Source organism: Cucurbita pepo, chromosome 1 (assembly GCF_057944985.1).
Source record: "Cucurbita pepo subsp. pepo isolate OVF chromosome 1, ASM5794498v1, whole genome shotgun sequence".
Classification (NCBI taxonomy): Eukaryota; Viridiplantae; Streptophyta; class Magnoliopsida; order Cucurbitales; family Cucurbitaceae; genus Cucurbita; species Cucurbita pepo.
In genome coordinates, this window is record NC_141798.1 from 6,318,920 (window position 1) to 6,336,991 (window position 18,072).

The 18,072-nt window shown below is 31.9% G+C and overlaps 7 protein-coding genes across 8 annotated transcripts; 5 read left to right on the top strand and 2 right to left on the bottom strand.

Annotated features, from left to right (window-relative positions):
• Nucleotides 1–131: 131 nt before the first annotated feature.
• On the bottom strand, nt 132–1,096 carry LOC111807759 (F-box protein At2g35280-like). The gene is made up of 2 exons (XM_023693630.2): nt 1,044–1,096; nt 132–867 (listed from the first exon to the last, which is right to left on the bottom strand). The coding sequence occupies exons 1-2, from the start codon at nt 1,094–1,096 to the stop codon at nt 132–134; spliced, it is 789 nt and encodes a 262-aa protein (XP_023549398.2).
• Nucleotides 1,097–2,583: 1,487 nt separating this feature from the next.
• On the bottom strand, nt 2,584–3,561 carry LOC111807904 (F-box protein At2g35280-like). Its single transcript, XM_023693724.2, has 2 exons — nt 3,509–3,561; nt 2,584–3,331 (listed from the first exon to the last, which is right to left on the bottom strand). Exons 1-2 carry the CDS (start codon nt 3,559–3,561, stop codon nt 2,584–2,586), a joined length of 801 nt encoding a protein of 266 aa, XP_023549492.2.
• A 1,268-nt stretch (nt 3,562–4,829) lies between these two features.
• On the top strand, nt 4,830–5,851 carry LOC111776506 (MIZU-KUSSEI-like protein (Protein of unknown function, DUF617)). Its single transcript, XM_023655973.2, has one exon. It carries the CDS (start codon nt 4,972–4,974, stop codon nt 5,692–5,694), a length of 723 nt encoding a protein of 240 aa, XP_023511741.2. The 5' UTR covers nt 4,830–4,971; the 3' UTR covers nt 5,695–5,851.
• Nucleotides 5,852–8,083: 2,232 nt separating this feature from the next.
• On the top strand, nt 8,084–9,059 carry LOC111808029 (F-box protein At2g35280-like). The gene is made up of 2 exons (XM_023693805.2): nt 8,084–8,136; nt 8,312–9,059. Exons 1-2 carry the CDS (start codon nt 8,084–8,086, stop codon nt 9,057–9,059), a joined length of 801 nt encoding a protein of 266 aa, XP_023549573.2.
• A 1,482-nt stretch (nt 9,060–10,541) lies between these two features.
• On the top strand, nt 10,542–11,507 carry LOC111807811 (putative F-box protein At1g67623). Its single transcript, XM_023693691.2, has 2 exons — nt 10,542–10,594; nt 10,772–11,507. The coding sequence occupies exons 1-2, from the start codon at nt 10,542–10,544 to the stop codon at nt 11,505–11,507; spliced, it is 789 nt and encodes a 262-aa protein (XP_023549459.2).
• A 1,147-nt stretch (nt 11,508–12,654) lies between these two features.
• Nucleotides 12,655–13,634, top strand: LOC147793811 (F-box protein At2g35280-like). Its single transcript, XM_087127762.1, has 2 exons — nt 12,655–12,707; nt 12,887–13,634. Exons 1-2 carry the CDS (start codon nt 12,655–12,657, stop codon nt 13,632–13,634), a joined length of 801 nt encoding a protein of 266 aa, XP_086983888.1.
• Nucleotides 13,635–13,802: 168 nt separating this feature from the next.
• Nucleotides 13,803–17,359, top strand: LOC111778801 (carbamoyl phosphate synthase small chain, chloroplastic). Of its 2 annotated transcripts, none has more exons than XM_023658779.2 (11): nt 13,803–13,944; nt 14,133–14,346; nt 14,443–14,575; nt 14,753–14,841; nt 14,924–14,984; nt 15,086–15,153; nt 15,251–15,379; nt 15,463–15,572; nt 15,680–16,027; nt 16,128–16,293; nt 17,137–17,359. In XM_023658779.2, the coding sequence occupies exons 2-11, from the start codon at nt 14,202–14,204 to the stop codon at nt 17,184–17,186; spliced, it is 1,299 nt and encodes a 432-aa protein (XP_023514547.2). In that variant the 5' UTR covers nt 13,803–13,944; nt 14,133–14,201; the 3' UTR covers nt 17,187–17,359. The 2 variants fall into 2 exon arrangements, with proteins under 2 accessions (XP_023514547.2, XP_086977819.1); XM_087121693.1 differs by having other exon boundaries at nt 13,838–13,944; nt 14,136–14,346.
• Nucleotides 17,360–18,072: the final 713 nt, after the last annotated feature.

Here is an 18,072-nt window from a genome sequence, read left to right on the forward strand (position 1 = left end):
AATATTTTAAAATAATTTTCAAATTTAAATATTGATAAGCTTTGACCGTTAATTAATTCAAATATATGAACACAATTATAAAAAATACAAATAATTTTATTATTAAGCTAATAATGGTAATTACAAGTGCCCTACAGCATATCATAACTCCCGGTTCTAAGCATATTACAAAATCTCGAAACTTCTTCATTCCATTTACACGCTTCACACGTGTGTTCTCCATAATAATCATCCTCATCGTTTCTATCCCATCCAATTCTTCTCACGTTCTTCTTACAACAATTCTTAACCACACTCACACAGCTCCTCTGATCACCGGAATCATTTTCCGCCAAAGAAATCTTGTTCTTAACCCAAAGATAACGAACAAATTCCTTAACTCTCCGACGACATTCAGCCAATTTAAACCCTAATTTTGCCTCACAAATTTTCAAGAACTTCACTCCCTCATCCTCCAAACTCGCTGCGTACAAAATGATGCCGTATACGTAACAAGCTTCCGGGTAGCCTTTTTGGGCAGAAAGCTTTAAATATGCCATTCCAGAAGCTTCTCTACAATGAGTGAAGAATTCCAACATTCCCTTATGGTATAGAGTCTCTGGGTTTCCGTTGTTGTTGCATTTTTCCATGAACGACCAAAACTCTGGGTTGTTGTTCCATAGAAGTTTCTGGAAGTTTCTAAGGGACGCGTGCTGGAATATGTAGCCATGACTTGATGCTTCGAGAAATTCCTTGGTGGCTAATTTGGCTTGGACTAAATCCGTGAATGAGAAAGCAGCAACTTTTGCCAGAACTTCAATCAATAAATCGTTTGGGAGTGATTCTATGGTCGGTGGAAAATCATTGAAACGCGCCATCTTGGTTGTCCTGCACATCATAAATTAGAGGGAAACAAACTTAAAGAAGAGATCGAGTCGCCAACAAATTGGCAGAAGCAGGTCACAACCGCCGTAATAAATTTATTATTCAAAACACGTTGACGAAAAATAAGCAAATAATTTTTATTAATAAAAAGCATACATACAAAAATTAAGCTAACATACCGTGAAATTTGAGAGTCAAGAGCTTGAGATTTTCGTTTCAGGGAACCGGCCATCGTTCTACGATCTGCAAGCTTTTCACTTATGAACGGGATGGTTGGAGGTGTTTATCAAGAATTTGAGGAATATTTTGATGGGGAGGAGCAGAAAGGAAGCAGTGAGATGGGGTTTTAAAGGAAAGAAAAAGTGTTTCGGAAGAGGAAAATATGTTGTTTGGAGGGAAAATGGAAGAGTTTATATAAGGAAAATATTTTGATTTTTCTATTCAGTTTTGAATTTCCTAATCTTATTACAAAATCTGATTTTAATTATTTTTTTTTAAAAAAACAAATCTGAAATTAAATATTTCAAAATTACAGCCTTCATTTAATTTCTAATCGTTATTACAATTATCTTTCCCTAAATCTTGGGTTTACTCCGACTATATTTACTCGGTTAATATTTCTTTTTGTGGATGATTATTTAAAAAAAAAATCATGAATTTTCTTATTTATCTGATCTACATTTTTATGAAATATTCACATTTAAAATTTTATTAAACCGTTATTAAATTCATATTTGAAAATTTAAAGATTATGAAAGTTTATAACTATAATTAGGTTTTCAAAATTTAAAAATTAAAAACATAAAATAGTTTAGTAAAATCTATTTTTGCAATAAAAATTTATTTAATAATATAAATATTTAATTAAAAAAAGTAGAATCTCCCTATTATAAAAATTACAAGAAAATATAATACACTTTTCAAAAATAAAAAGGAAAGATAAAACGAAATAATTATTAAATGAAGTGTAGACAATGGACAATGCACGGACAAGACGTTTAAAAATACTATACAATATCGTACGATTTAATACTTATATATCATTCAATTCATTTTATTAGCTATAGAAATATATATAATTAGATTAAGAGACATATGAAGAGTTGATAATTATTTACTTTAATAATAATAATAATTTTTGTTTTAGCTATTTAATTTTTTTATTGTATTAGTAGAGCTTTTAATTGATAGTGTCAAAACTTAGAACTAATTATTAAATATAACCATTTAGAAAGAAATAAGCTGTACGGATGTTATATTTTTGTAAGTTTCATTAATGGAGAAGATTTTGTTTTCCTTTTTGGTTTATATTTCATTTTCCTAACAGCATGTGCAGTGAGAGTGATTTTTTTTTTTTTTTTTTTGTAAGTTTCATCCTAATTGACACATTCCACGGTGTTTGGTTCTAATATAATTTGTAACGGTTCAAACCTAATGCTAGTATATATATATATATATATATTATTTCTCTTTCGGGGTTCCCCTTAAGGTATTTAAAACTCATTTGGTATGTAGAGATTTTCACATGTTTAGAAAAGATGATTCGTTTTCCTCCAACTCATGTACGATTTATAATGTATTTTAATTTTATTATAAATGCACTCATATTTTAAAATAATTTCCAATTTTGAATCTTGACTTGATAATTAAATCATTCAAATATATGAATACAATTATAAAAAATAACGAATAATTCTATCATTAACTTCATAATGGTAATTACAAGTCCCCTTCCATAATATCATAACTCCCAGTTCTAAGCATATTACAAAATCTCAAAACTTCCCCATTCCATTTACACGCTTGGCACGTGTGTTCTCCATAATAATCATCCTCATCATTCCTATCCCATCCAATTCTTCTCACGTTCTTCTTACAACAATTCTTAATCACACTCTCACAGCCCCTTCGATCACTGGAATCATTTTCCAGTACATAAATCTTGCTCTCAACCCAAAGATAACAAACAAATTCCTTAATTCTGCGACGACATTCAGCCAGTTTAAACCCTAATTTTGCCTCACAAATCTTCAAGAACTTCACTCCCTCATCCTCCATACTCGTTGCGTACAAAATGATGCCGTATACGTAACAAGCATCCGGGTAGCCTTTTTGGGCAGAAAGCTTTAAATATGTCATTCCAGAAGCTTCTCTACAATGAGTGAAGAATTCCAGCATTCCCTTTCGATATAAAGTCTCTGGGTTTCCGTTGTTGTTGCATTTTTCCATGAACGACCAAAACTCTTTGCTGTTGTTCCATAGAAGTTTCTGGAAGTTTTCAAGAGATGCGTGCTGGAATATGTAGTTGTGGCTTGATGCTTCGAGAAATTTTTTAGTGGCTAGTTTGGCTTGGACTAAGTCGGTGAATGAAGAAGCTGCAACTTTTGCCAGAACTTCGATCAATAAATCGTTTGGGAGTGATTCTATGGTCGGCGGAGAAGCGCTTAAACGCGCCGTTTTGGTTTTCCTGCACATCATAAATTAGAGGGAAACAAACTTAAAGAAGAGCTCGAGCCACCGCCAAATCAGTGGAAGTCGATGGCAGCCGTCGTAATAAATTTATTATTAAAAACTCGTAAGCGAAAAATAGTTAAATAATTTTTATTCATAAAAAAACATGCATGCAAAAATTAAGGTAATGTACGGTGAAATTTGAGAGCCAAGAGCCTGTGATTTTCGTTTCAGGGAACCGCCCATCGTTCTACGATCTGCAAGCTTTTCTGTTATGGAGGGGATGGTTGAGTTGTTTATCAAGAAATTCAGAAATATTATGATCGAACAGAAAGGAAGCTGGAGTTTGTTTATAAGTCAGATGGTGGTAAGATGGGAGAGTTTATATAAGGAAAATCAGATTTTAATTATCTTTTTTAAAAACAAATCTGAGGTTAAATATTTCAAAATTACCGCCTTTATTTAATTTATAACTCTTATTACCATTATCTTTCCGCAAATCATTGGCTCTTTTAATATTTTTTAATATTTCTTTTTGTGGATGATTATTTAAAAAAAAATAATAATGAATTTTCTTATTTATCTCACCTACATTTTTATCAAATATTCACCTTTTTGAAATTATATTTATCAACAGTTATTAATTCAATTTTGAAAATTAAAAAGATAAAATAGTTTAATAAAATCTATTTTTGTAATAAGAATTTGGTTAATAATATAAATATTTAATAAAAATAAGATAGAATCTCCTTGTTATAAAAATTACGAGAAAATATATTACACTTTTTAAAATTAAAAAAAGAAAGACGAAACAAAATAATTATTAAATAGGGTGTAGACAATGGACGTTTTAATACTTCTATATCATTCAATTCGTTTTATTAACTATAGAAGTATATAAAATCGAATATATATTTAGATTAAGAGATTGAAAACTTCATAATTATTTACTTTAATGATAATAATAATTCTTGTTTTAACTATTTAAATTATTTATTATATCAGTAGCTTTTAATTAATAGCACCAAAACTTAGAACACATATTAAGTAAAGTAATTATTAAATATAATCATTTAGAAAGAAATAACCTAATTTCAATTTTCCGTCCGCATTTATTAATATTTATGAACTCTCTCTTTAATCCTTAAAATAATAATAATAAATAAATAGACTTTCTTTCAAACGTGTTTTAATTTTAAAATATATGTACTAATTCAATAAATAAATTCGGGATGGGATTTTTTATTTATTTATTTTAGGCTTTTTCTTTTTGCTACAATTGTTAAAAAAAAAAAAAAAAAAAAAAAACTAGCTATTTAATTTATTAAACAACATTACAATATTATATATGTGTATATATATATATATATATCTAGACATAATTATATATGTAAATTATTTTCCAGATTTCTAAGTCTAACTACTTAGGAAAAAAAATATTAAATCATTTATTTAGACCGATTAAATCGAAAAAAAAATGATAAAAATAGTCAACATATTAATGTATTTAAGAAAAAATACATATGCGTAATAAATTATTTTTGCCTCACGAAAAATAATAATATTAATAATTATAATTAAAATGATTCAATCGTGGATGCCACAACAAATTCCCTCTTCTTATACGAACTCTCCTTCCACCACCATTTTCCCAAAATGGCCGAGCCGAGAAAATCCCCCTCGCCGGCGCCGCCTCTACGGTCATCTCCGCAGTCGTCACCGCTGCCGGAAATTTCACTCCAACCATCTCCAAAACGATCAGGTTTCTCAAAGCCTACAAAACTCCTCCGGCAAGTCCGCTCCGTCTTCCGTACACTTCCGATTCTGTCGCCGGCGTGTCGAATTCCACTAAACGGCAGTCGGCTACACGACGGCTACGTACACGGCGGCGCTCGGATCACTGGAACGATCTTCGGTTACCGGAAATCGCGAGTTAATTTGGCGTTCCAAGAAAGCCCTAGGTGCCTACCGATTTTGATTTTGGAACTGGCGATTCCGACGGGGAAACTCCTCCAGGACATGGGGCAAGGGCTCGTCAGGCTCGCGTTGGAGTGCGAGAAGCGGCCGTCGGAGAAGAGGAAGATTCTGGAAGAGCCGATTTGGACATTGTACTGTAATGGAAGAAAATCGGGATATGGAATTCGGAGAGATCCGTCCAGTGAGGATATGAAAATTATGCAGACTTTGAACGCGGTGTCGATGGGCGCCGGCGTGATCCCGGCGGAGGAAGCGGCGGAGACGGCGGACGGCGATCAATTGACGTATATGAGAGCGTATTTTGAGCGAGTGACTGGATCCAAGGACTCCGAGACGTTCTACATGATGAATCCCGATAGCAATAATGGTGCTGAACTCAGTGTTTTCTTGGTTAGAATTTAAATAATATTTTTTATTTTTTATATTTTATATTTTTTGGTTATTTTTCTTTTTAGCTGATAATATTAATGTTAATTTCTTGATGCTTTGAAGATAGCGTCGGAAAAATGTATCATGGCGTGTAAAAATCGTTTGAGAAATTTCATTTTCTGACGTTGAAAAAACTGAATTCTTTACTGACAATTTTAGTGGAAAAAACCCATGAATTATTGCAATATTGTAAAAAAAAAATTAGTTAAATTAATAAAAATATATTTCCGAAGCTCACGGCTGACCTATATCTTTAAAATGTGTAATGCCTCGTTATTACTAATGTGAAATTTCATAATTCACTCTTTTTTGAATCAGCGTGGGATCTCAGAATCTACTAGGTCCACCAACTTGGGGGCCATCCTCATTCTGGCTCTGGCATACTGCCCATAATACTATTTGCCCAAAAATAATAATAATAAATAAATAAATAAAAATTATTATTATGTTTTAAAATAAATAAATAAAACAAAATAAAAATAATTCTTCCTCATTTCTCTCCGCTAACTAACTATTAACTATTGTTACTCCTCCAATAATTTCTCCTCAACCAAAATGAAACAGAAATGAAAAAAATGTCAGTAGAAACCAGGAATACCTCACATTAAATTTATAGAAGATGAATTTATAAGAGAGGATGAAGATTTACATAGGGGAGAGATTTGAGATTTCTCTATAAGTTATATCTCAGATCTCTCTTCTTTTATCCAATTATTTAGTTTTATTTAACTTACCTGTTCGAAAGATACTACATGAAAAAGATAAAATTCATTAATTGGTCAGAACTAATTGCTAAGAAAAATAAAAACTAATTTATCAAAATTCCCTATTTCCAGCAAAAACAAATATAAATAGAAAAAACAAAAAGGTTCGATTTAGTTTAGCTAACAGTGACCTTAAATTAAGTAGAAAATTTCGGGTCCTTACATTAAGTTTATTGTTAACAGATACTGTCATCTTTAGATGTTTCGTTTTCGACTTTCCCTTTTTAAAAACGCAATCTATTAGGAAAAGATTTCCACACCATTACAATGAATATTTTGTTCTCCTCACCGACTATTTAAAAGTTCAAGTAGATTTTTTAAAAATAATATTAACTATTTCTATACCAAACATATAGTAAAAATATTAATGATTTTTTAATTGATATTATTTTTCTAGAACTTTTAATTGCTCTAAAATGAATGAACCTGAAGGGAAAAAATTAAAAGGAATCAACCACAATCATGGGAGGACATAACTTGAATGTTGTCACAAAATTAGTAAATAACTGTCTCCAAAATTGATGCTCAGCCACTTCTATCACCTAACACCACGCCCCACGGCACATTATTGTTTTTTTTAAAATATTGATAATAATATTCATGTAAGTTTTTTAAAGCGCGCGTCTGTTAAGGAGGTTTTCATACCTTTATAAATAATGTTTTGTTCCCTCATCTAATGGAGATGGAATCTTGCAATCCATGGGATTCACCGTTCTCCCTGACACTTGTCCCTTTCTCCAATCAAAATGGGATCTCGAATCGAGTACCAATCAATGTGGATAACAAGACGTAGAAATTTATGAATGGACGAAATATTTATAAGCCTAATATTTTAAAAATAAAATAATTATCAAACGATCAAAATTATTTTAAAATTAAAAAATTAAATAATGTCGAACTTTGGAGAAGACGTACAGTATATAAACTATTTTTTTCTTTTTAATTTTTAAATTTTGGTTTGAATTTTGAAAACCTCATTAAAAAAAGTATATGAAAAAAATAAAGAAATCAATAGGTAAAGTTAGTATTTATAAGCTTAATTTTCAATTTCCTAATTTCTTTGCTACGATTTTCACATATTTTTAAAATTAATTTTAAGTCAAATTTTCAATTTTAGTTTTAAAGAATTTGATTTAAAAAAATAAACAGATGCAAAATAATTACTTATAATTATAAACTAAAATAAATATTAACTATTTGCGGAAAGATAATGGTAATAAGAAGTGGAAATTAAATAAAGGCTGTAATTTTGATATATTTAACTTCAGATTTATTTTTAAAAAAGATAATTAAAATCAGATTTTGTAATATGATAAAGAAATTCAAAACTCAATACGAAAATCAAAAATATTTTCCTTATATAAACTCTCCCATCTCCCCACCAATCTAACATATTTGATTCGAACGTCTCTAATTCAAAACCGAACGTGAAACCCTCTTCCGAAACACTTTTTCTTTCCTTTAAAACTTCATTTGATTCATAAACAAATTCTAGCTTCCTTTTCGCTCGATCAAAATATTCTTGAAATCCTTGATAAACAACCAAACGACTCCATTCATAAGGGAAAAACTTACAGATCTTTCAAGATCGTAGAACGATGGCCGGTTCCCTGAAACGAAAATCTCAAGTTCTTGGCTCTCAGATTTCACGGTACATTACCTTAATTTTTGCATGCATGCTTTTTTATCAATAAAAATTATTTAACTATTTTTCGTCTACGAGTTTTCAATAATAAATTTATTATGGCGGTTGCGACCCGGTTCTGCCAATTTGGCAGTGACTCGAGCTCTTTTTTAATTGTTTCCCTCTAATTTATGATGTGCAGGACAATTAAAATGGCGCGTTTTAGTGCTTCTCCACCGCCCATAGAATCACTCCCAAACGATTTATTGATCGAAGTTCTGGCAAAAGTTGCAGCTTGTTCATTCACCGACTTAGTCCATGCGAAACTAGCCACTAAAAAATTTCTCGAAGCATCAAGCCACAACTACATATTCCAGCACGCATCTCTTGAAAACTTCCATAAACTTCTATGGAACAACAGCAAAGAGTTTTGGTCGTTCATGGAAAAATGCAACAATAACGGAAACCCGGAGACTTTATACCGAAAGGGAATGTTGGAATTCTTCACTCATTGTAGAGAAGCTTCTGGAATGGCATATTTAAAGCTTTCTGCCCAAAAAGGCTACCCATATGCTTGTTACGTATACGGCATCATTTTGTACGCAACGAGTATGGAGGATGAGGGAGTGAAGTTCTTGAAGATTTGTGAGGAAAAATTAGGGTTTAAACTGGCTGAATGTCGTCGGAGAATTAAGGAATTTGTTTGTTATCTTTGGATTGAGAGCAAGATTTATGTACTGGAAAATGATTCCAGTGATCGAAGGGGTTGTGAGAGTGTGATTAAGAATTGTTGTAAGAAGAACATGAGAAGAATTGGATGGGATTGGAATGATGAGGATGATTATTATGGAGAACACACGTGCCAAGCGTGTAAATGGAATGGGGAAGTTTTGAGATTTTGTAATATGCTTAGAACTGGGAGTTATGGTATTATGGAAGGGGACTTGTAATTACCATTATGAAGTTAATGATAGAATTCTTCGTTATTTTTTATAATTGTATTCATATATTTGAATGATTTAATTATCAACCCTATTTAAAATTGGAAATTATTTTAAAATATTAGTACCTTTATAATAAAATCTAAAATATATTATAAATCCTACATCGGTTGGGAGAAAACGAATCATTTTTTTAAACGTGTGAAAACCTCTACATACCAAATGAGAGGAAAACCCGAAAGAGAAATAAAAAAAATAATAAATTAAAAAATAATAATAATATATATATATCTACTAGCATTAGATTTGGACCGTTACAAATTATATTAGAACCAAACACCATGCGATGGGTCGGCTATAATGCTGAAATAAGAACAATAAATTTACTTTTACTACCATTGTTTTATGCTGTTAGGTAAATGAAATATAAACAAAAAAAGGGAAAACAAAATCTTCTCCATTAATGAAACTTACAAAAACATACCATCCTACAGCTTATTTCTTTCTAAATGGTTATATTTAATAATTACTTACTAAATATGTGTTCTAAGTTTGGACACTATCAATTAAAAGCTACTAATACAATAAAAAAAATTAAATAGCTAAAACAAAAATTATTATTATCATTAAAGTAAATAATTAAGAACTTTTCAGATATGTCTCTTAATCTAATTATATAGATCTAATTATATATATTTCTATAGCTAATAAAATGAATTGAATGATATATAAGTATTAAAACGTACGATATTGTATACCTCATTTAATAATTATTTTGTTTTGTCTTTCTTTTTTATTTTTGAAAAGTGTATTATATTTTCTTGTAATTTTTATAACAGGGAGATTCTATTTTTTTAATTAAATATTTATATTATTAAATAAATTTTTATTACAAAAATAGATTTTACTAAACTATTCTATCTTTTTAATTTTTAAATTTTGAAAACCTAATTATAGTTATAAACTTTATAATCTTTAAATTTTCAAATATGAATTTAATAACAGTTTAATAAATATTTAAATGTGAATATTTCATAAAAATGTAGATCAGATAAATAAGAAAATTCATGATTTTTTTTTTAAATAATCATCCACAAAAAGAAATATTAACCGAGTAAATATAGTCGGAGTAAACCCAAGATTTAGGGAAACATAATTGTAATAACAATTAGAAATTAAATAAAGGCTGTAATTTTGAAATATTTAATTTCAGATTTGTTTTTTTTTTTAAAAAGATAATTAAAATAAGATTTTGTAATAAGATTAGGAAATTCAAAACTGAATAGAAAAATCAAAATATTTTCCTTATATAAACTCTTCCATTTTCCCTCCAAACAACATATTTTCCTCTTCCGAAACACTTTTTCTTTCCTTTAAAACCCCATCTCACTGCTTCCTTTCTGCTCCTTCCCATCAAAATATTCCTCAAATTCTTGATAAACACTCCCAACCATCCCGTTCATAACTGAAAAGCTTGCAGATCGTAGAACGATGGCCGGTTCCCTGAAACGAAAATTTCAAGCTCTTGACTCTCAAATTTCACGGTATGTTAGCTTAATTTTTGTATGTATGCTTTTTTATTAATAAAAATTATTTGATTACTTTTCGTCAACGAGTTTTGAATAATAAATTTATTACGGCGGTTGTGACCTGCTTCTCCCAATTTGTTGGCGACTCGAGCTCTTCTTTAAGTTTGTTTCCCTCTAATTTATGATGTGCAGGACAACCAAGATGGCGCGTTTCAATGATTTTCCACCGACCATAGAATCACTCCCAAACGATTTATTGATCGAAGTTCTGGCAAAAGTTGCTGCTTTTTCATTCACGGATTTAGTCCAAGCCAAATTAGCCACCAAGGAATTTCTCAAAGCATCAAGTCATGGCTACATATTCCAGCACGCGTCCCTTAGAAACTTCCAGAAACTTCTATGGAACAACAACCCAGAGTTTTGGTCGTTCATGAAAAAATGCAACAACAACGGAAACCCAGAGACTCTATACCAGAAAGGAATGTTGGAATTCTTCACTCATTGTAGAGAAGCTTCTGGAATGGCATATTTAAAGCTTTCTGCCCAAAAAGGCTACCCGGAAGCTTGTTACGTATACGGCATCATTTTGTACGCAGCGAGTTTGGAGGATGAGGGAGTGAAGTTCTTGAAGATTTGTGAGGCAAAATTAGGGTTTAAATTGGCTGAATGTCGTCGGAGAGTTAAGGAATTTGTTCGTTATCTTTGGGTTAAGAACAAGATTTCTTTGCCGGAAAAAGATTCCGGTGATCAGAGGAGCTGTGAGAGTGTGGTTAAGAATTGTTGTAAGAAGAACGTGAGAAGAATTGGATGGGATGGAAATGATGAGGATGATTATTATAGAGAACACACGTGTGAAGCGTGTAAATGGAATGAAGAAGTTTCGAGATTTTGTAATATGCTTAGAACCGGGAGTTATGATATGCTGTAGGGCACTTGTAATTACCATTATTAGCTTAATAATAAAATTATTTGTATTTTTTTATAATTGTGTTCATATATTTGAATTAATTAACCGTCAAAGCTTGTCAATATTCAAATTTGAAATTTATTTAAAAATATTACTATATTTATAATAAAGTCCGAACTTGAAAGTACGTTGTGAGATCTCATATCAATTGGGGAGAAAAACGAAACAAGGACGTATAAAACCTCTTCGTACGAGACGCTTTATTTATTTTAAACATAAATATTAATAAATGGGGACGGAAAACTGAAATTAGGTTTATGGTGTTAGGTAATGGAAATATAAACCAAAAAGGAAAAAACAAAATATTTTCCATTAATGAAACTTAAAAAAACACAGCATCCGTAGCTTATTTCTTTATGAATGATTACATATAATAATTACTTACTAAATATGTGTATAAGTTTTGGGACTATTAATTAAAAGCTACTAATATAATTAAAATTTTAAATATCTAACATAAAAATTATTGTTATCAGTGAGTTAATATAGGTAAATAATGTTGAGGATTATTGAGAGTGAATCCCACATTGGTTAATTTAGTGGATGATCATGGGTTTATAAATGAGGAATACTATTTCCATTAGCATGAGTGTTTTAGGAAGCTGAAAACAAAGGCATGAGAATTAATGGTCAAAGTAGACGATATCATACCATTGTGGTTGATAAAATCCTCGGACCATGATGAGGACTTAAGCATATTCTTTAAATTTTAAGAAAATATTTTTTCCTTTTAGTTTTTAAATTAAAAAAAAATGTAGATAAATATTTAATTTCGATTTGTTTTTAAAAAAGATTTCGTAATAAGATAAAAGGAAATTCAAAACTTGAGAAAAATCAAAATATTTTCCTTATATAAACTTTCCCATTTTCCCTCCAATCAACATATTTGAGGAAGCACCTTTTTTTTTTTTTTTTTTTTTTCATTTGATTCATACATAGATTCATAAACAAATTCCAACGTACTTCTCTCGATCAAAATATTCGTGAAATTCTTTATAAATAGCGAAACGACGCCGACGTACTTCTCTCGATCAAAATATTCGTGAAATTCTTTATAAATAGTGAAACGACGCCGTTCATAAGTGAAAAGCTTGAAGATCGTAGCACGATGGCCGATTCCCTGAAACGAAAATTCCAGGCTCTTGACTCTCAAATTTCAAGGTAAGTTAAATTAATTTTTGCATGCATACTTTTTTTTATTAATAAAAATTATTTGATTATTTTTCGTCTACCTGTTTTCAATAATAAATTTATTACGACGGTTGTGACTTACTTTTGACGATTTGGCAGCGGCTCGAGTTCTTTTCTAAGTTTGTTTCTCTCTAATTTATGATGTGCAGGACAACCAAAATGGCGCATTTTAGTGCTTCTCCATCGGCCATAGAATCACTCCCAAATGATTTATTGATCGAAGTTATGGCAAAAGTTGCCGCTTTTTCATTCACGGATTTAGTCCAAGCCAAATTAGCCACCAAGGATTTTCTCAAAGCATCAAGTCATGGCTACATATTCCAGCACGTGTCCCTTGGAAACTTCCAGAAGCTTCTATGGAACAACAGCATAGAGTTTTGGTCGTTCATGGAAAAATGCAACAACAACGGGAGCCCAGAGACTCTATACCGAAAGGGGATGCTAGAATTCTTCACCCATTGTAGAGAAGCTTTTGGAATGACATATTTAAAGCTTTCTGCCCAAAAAGGCTACATGGAAGCTTGTTATGTATACGGCATCATTTTGTACGCAACAAGTTTGGAGGATGAGGGAGTGAAGTTCTTGAAGATTTGTGAGGCGAAATTAGGGTTTAAACTGGCTGAATGTCGTCGGAGAGTTAAGGAATTTGTTCGTTATCTTTGGGTTAAGAACAAGATTTCATTGTCGGAAAAAGATTTCGGTGACCAGAGAGACTGTGAGAGTGTAGTTAAGAATAGTTGTAAGAAGAACGTGAAAAGAATTAGATGGGATGAGAACGATGGGGATGATTATTATGGAGAACACACGTGCGAAGCGTGTAAATGGAATGAGGAAGTTTTGAGATTTTGTAATATGCTTAGAACCGGGAGTTATGATATTAGGTTAGGGCCTTTGTAATTACCATTATGGGTATATATATATAACCTAAATATAATTTTTTTTATTTATATGAATTTTTAGCGCATTTGAAAGAATCACTATTAAACCGAATAAATTTAGAAGAACTAAACAAATAAAAATATGAAAGTTTGGCGCTAAATTTGTAATTTAAGCTGATTTTGATAATTTGTGAAAGGACGAAAATAGCCTCCACAATTCGAATAATTCTCTGTTCGCAAAAGAACCCTAAACCCATCGCCATAGCCCCACGCACCGAACCACAACAAGAAACCAGGCGAAAGCATCAGAAGTTGACGCCTCTCCAGACGTAATCTCTCTCTCTCTCTCTCGGGAATTCGGAGTGATTTTTTTCGATATGTTGTTTTCCATTTCTCAGTGCGCTGTGATTTGGATGTGTGTGTTCTTTAGCGATTCGTTGTTTTGCTACTCCAACTTCAACTTGTTCTTCTTTTGGATTTTGAGTTTCTTTGTGTTATCCGTTCTTCTTTCTCTCAGAAGGCGACCACCACTTGAAGAAGCCAAAATTCTCTTTCCGCTACTTTCTGAAGCACGCACACTTGATCAATGGCGATCAGAGTTATGGACTTGGTGTCCGGAGTTTCACTGAATTGTTTTCATTTCAAAAACCCTAAAGGACATCAGAAATCTAGGGATTTCTCTATCAGATGCTCTGTTCCTCTCTCTTCCTCCCATGGCGCTGCCACTATCGGTACTCGGAGGAGTTCTCTTTTTGTTGGATTTTTACTCTTTTCAGTTACTGTTTGAATGATTATGATTTTTTTTTTTTTTGTTGCATTGTTTTAAGATTTGGGAGAGAGGCCATGGAAGGTGTCGGATGCTCGGCTGGTGCTTGAAGATGGTTCAATTTGGAGGGCCAAGTCTTTTGGCGCTTCGGGAACCCAAGTTGGTGAAGTGGTTTTCAACACTTCTTTGACAGGGTATGTATGTTTGTGGGAGCTTTTAGCCGATTTCTATGTAAATATCATGCCATTACTTCGGGAATCCAAATTGGAAGTAGAGATAGTTTGCTATGACGATGGAACATTTTTCTTTTTCAGTTATTAATTAACAGTTTATGATGTTTATCGATGCTTCTTGACACGATGAATCTGCAGGTATCAAGAGATTCTAACAGATCCCAGCTATGCCGGGCAGTTCGTGCTGATGACAAATCCTCATATTGGCAATACTGGTGTCAATTTCGGTACGCCATGCCTTCAAACTCGTCGTGTTGTGTTGTCTTGAGAACTGTTTAATAATATTGACTGAGTACCATTTCCAATTAGATGATGAAGAAGCTCGGGAATGCTTTCTCGCTGGCCTGGTGATCAGAAGCCTAAGCATCAGGTGCATTTCCTTCTCTTACTCTGTTTAACCAAATTATTTAAGTAGTCGATTAGTGTAATTGTAACTTATGGCCTCTGTTATTCCACTTATTGTTCTTCCAGCACTTCGAATTGGAGGTGTAAACAGACGCTTGGTGATTATTTAACTGAGAGAAACATCATGGGAATTTGTAAGTAACTTTATATTAGGATTTTTCTAATGACAATATGCAGAATCTTTTAAATTCTCTAATCTATAAAATTTGTGTTTGTTTCGTCATGGAGCAGATGACGTCGACACTCGTGCTATTACTCGCCGGTTAAGGGAAGATGGAAGTCTTATTGGTGTCTTAAGCACTGAAAAATCAAAATCTGATGATGAGCTATTGGAAATGTCTCGGTCATGGGACATTGTTGGTAAGGATTTGGTGCAAAAAATGCTATTTGTCAGTCATATAATGCTGGAAGCAATGAGGAATATTCTTGCTTCTGTTCGGCAGGTGTTGACTTAATTAGTGGCGTTTCATGCAAATCTCCTTATGAATGGGTGGATAGAACAAGTTTGGAATGGGAGTTCAAATCTGGTGGGCACAGTTCAGAGACCTTTCATGTGAGTGTGCAAGAACCTTAAGATCATATTTTAGTTGTATTGCTATGAACGTTCTTATTTTGTATTTTGGCAATGCACCTTTACGTTGATACTTTGTGTTAAAAAAGGTCGTGGCATATGATTTCGGAATCAAGAGTAACATACTTAGGCGTTTGGCATCTTATGGATGCAAAATTACTGTTGTCCCGTCCACATGGGCGGCATCGGGGACCTTGAAGTTGAAGCCAGATGGGGTTCTCTTCAGCAACGGCCCCGGTGATCCATCAGCAGTTCCTTATGCTGTTGAAACGGTCAAGCAACTACTTGGAAAGGTACCTGTTTTCGGAATTTGTATGGGACATCAATTGCTTGGTCAGGCCTTAGGTGGTAAGACCTTCAAAATGAAATTTGGTCACCATGGAGGCAATCATCCCGTACGCAACTTCCGTGACGACCGTGTAGAAATTAGTGCTCAGGTGTGGCTATATCGAAATTTATCAACTTCATATTATCATTCATGTTCTTATGGTTTTGATTGAGACTTCATTGCATTCACTTTTGTGTTTTTCGTGGCAGAATCACAACTATGCAGTCGACCCCGCATCCCTCCCCGAGGGCGTTGAGGTAACCCACATCAATCTTAACGATGGAAGTTGTGCTGGCCTTGCTTTCCCAAAGCTTAAGATTATGTCTCTTCAATACCATCCGGAAGCATCCCCCGGACCTCATGATTCTGACTCTGGTAACAAACATCTTATATTAACTTCCAAACAATTTTGGTCTCTGATTTTTTTTTATCTGTTTCCTATTTTGATTTTCGAACTTTTGATTCTTGAATTCTTCTGGCATCCTAGCTATTAGGTTCTTGTTATATATCATCATTTTAGCGATTAAATATGGAGGTCAGTTGACAATTGGAGACAAAAATTGATGTTACCTAAGTTAAAAGGACAAATAGATATAACTTCAAAGGGTGTGGGGTTAAAATATAAATTGTTGTAGTTTGGGGCTAGAATAGAAAATTGGCCATATTTAAACCAAATAATGATAGAATTCTGCAGATTGCAGAAGAATGCATTGTGTTCTAAATCATATCCTTTTAAGCTGTCTATTTTTTAAATCGTACTCAAAGAGATTCCAACATTCCTGTTATAACTTCTAAGAAAGAAATAGCTCCTTTCTGTTAAAACCTCTCTTAAAACCTAAGAAGCACGAGCCCTGGACACAAACACATGGGTTAAAATCATTTTTTTCCATGTTTAAAGCTACTCTCAAACACATTTCTTTAATCATTCAAAATCAATTTAATGTATGGTTTTACATCATTAAACGAGACTTTGAATGATTAAAGACATGTTTGGAACTGATTTTGAACCCGAGTGCTCATTTTCCACGTGTCATGTGAATGTTTGTTTAATCTAGTCAATAGAAAGTCATGATTTGCAGGGAGTGTATAAAATTATCATTTGAAGGCACATTGAATGATTTGAAAAATAAACAAACTATATGATGGAATTTGCAACTTTATGCTGAGTTGATTTTTGAATGCTTTGTGACTGACCAAAACCAATTTTTTTTGTTTCAGTTTTTGGAGATTTCATAGAGATGATGAAGCAAGAAAAGAGAAATAGTTGATTTGATCAGAGCAGGTAATGCTTTCAATAGGGAGAGTGGTGGTGTTATGAAAAGGGACAGTACTGTATATTTGCCCTCTGATAAACTGTTTGCCTCTATCTGATCATTGTTAAGCCAGGTGGTTTGCTTGAAAATATATTTTTAAAATAATAATTTCTACTTAATTGGGAACATTTCATAATTTCTTTTTTCTTTCCTCTTGAATTTTGAAAAAAGAAATAAAAAGAAATATGATGCTATGTAGAAGGCATTAATTTGAACTGTAATTATTTTTATTCTTCGTTTTATTCGAGCAGTTTATTTATATTCCTCCATTTTTTTTGGTCATGATGTTTGATGTTTGCCTCGATTTTGATTGTTACTTTGTAATTTTTTTAATATTAAAAATTAATTATTCAAGTAAGATAAATATTCATGATTAAAGTAGTTATTTATAAATAAAAATAAAAATAAAGATTAAACAAACAAGTCCCCAATTTAGATAATGCTCGATTTTGATTGTTAATTTATTGTATATTTGAGAGGGACTTAAAAAAATTACTTAGGCTATGATACTTTTTAAATTTTGACCATATAATTAAAAGATTTGGTCAAATTTAGACCATAAAAAATAAGTGTGATAGTTTTTAACCTCGATTTAAAATTGCTATTTCATCCTCTAATTTTAACATAAAATAGTGTAAAATTATTCATAGGTTCGTTCACTTCCATTAAAAAAAATTACACAAAAATAAAAAATTTATAAATTTTAATTAAAAATTTTACTATAATACTTTTTTTTTCTCTAAAACTTTATTAATTTATACCGTGCATATTTTATATAATTCTTGAATGCATATGAAATTATTTTAAAATGTATTTAGAGTGAAAATTTGTTAAATAGTTA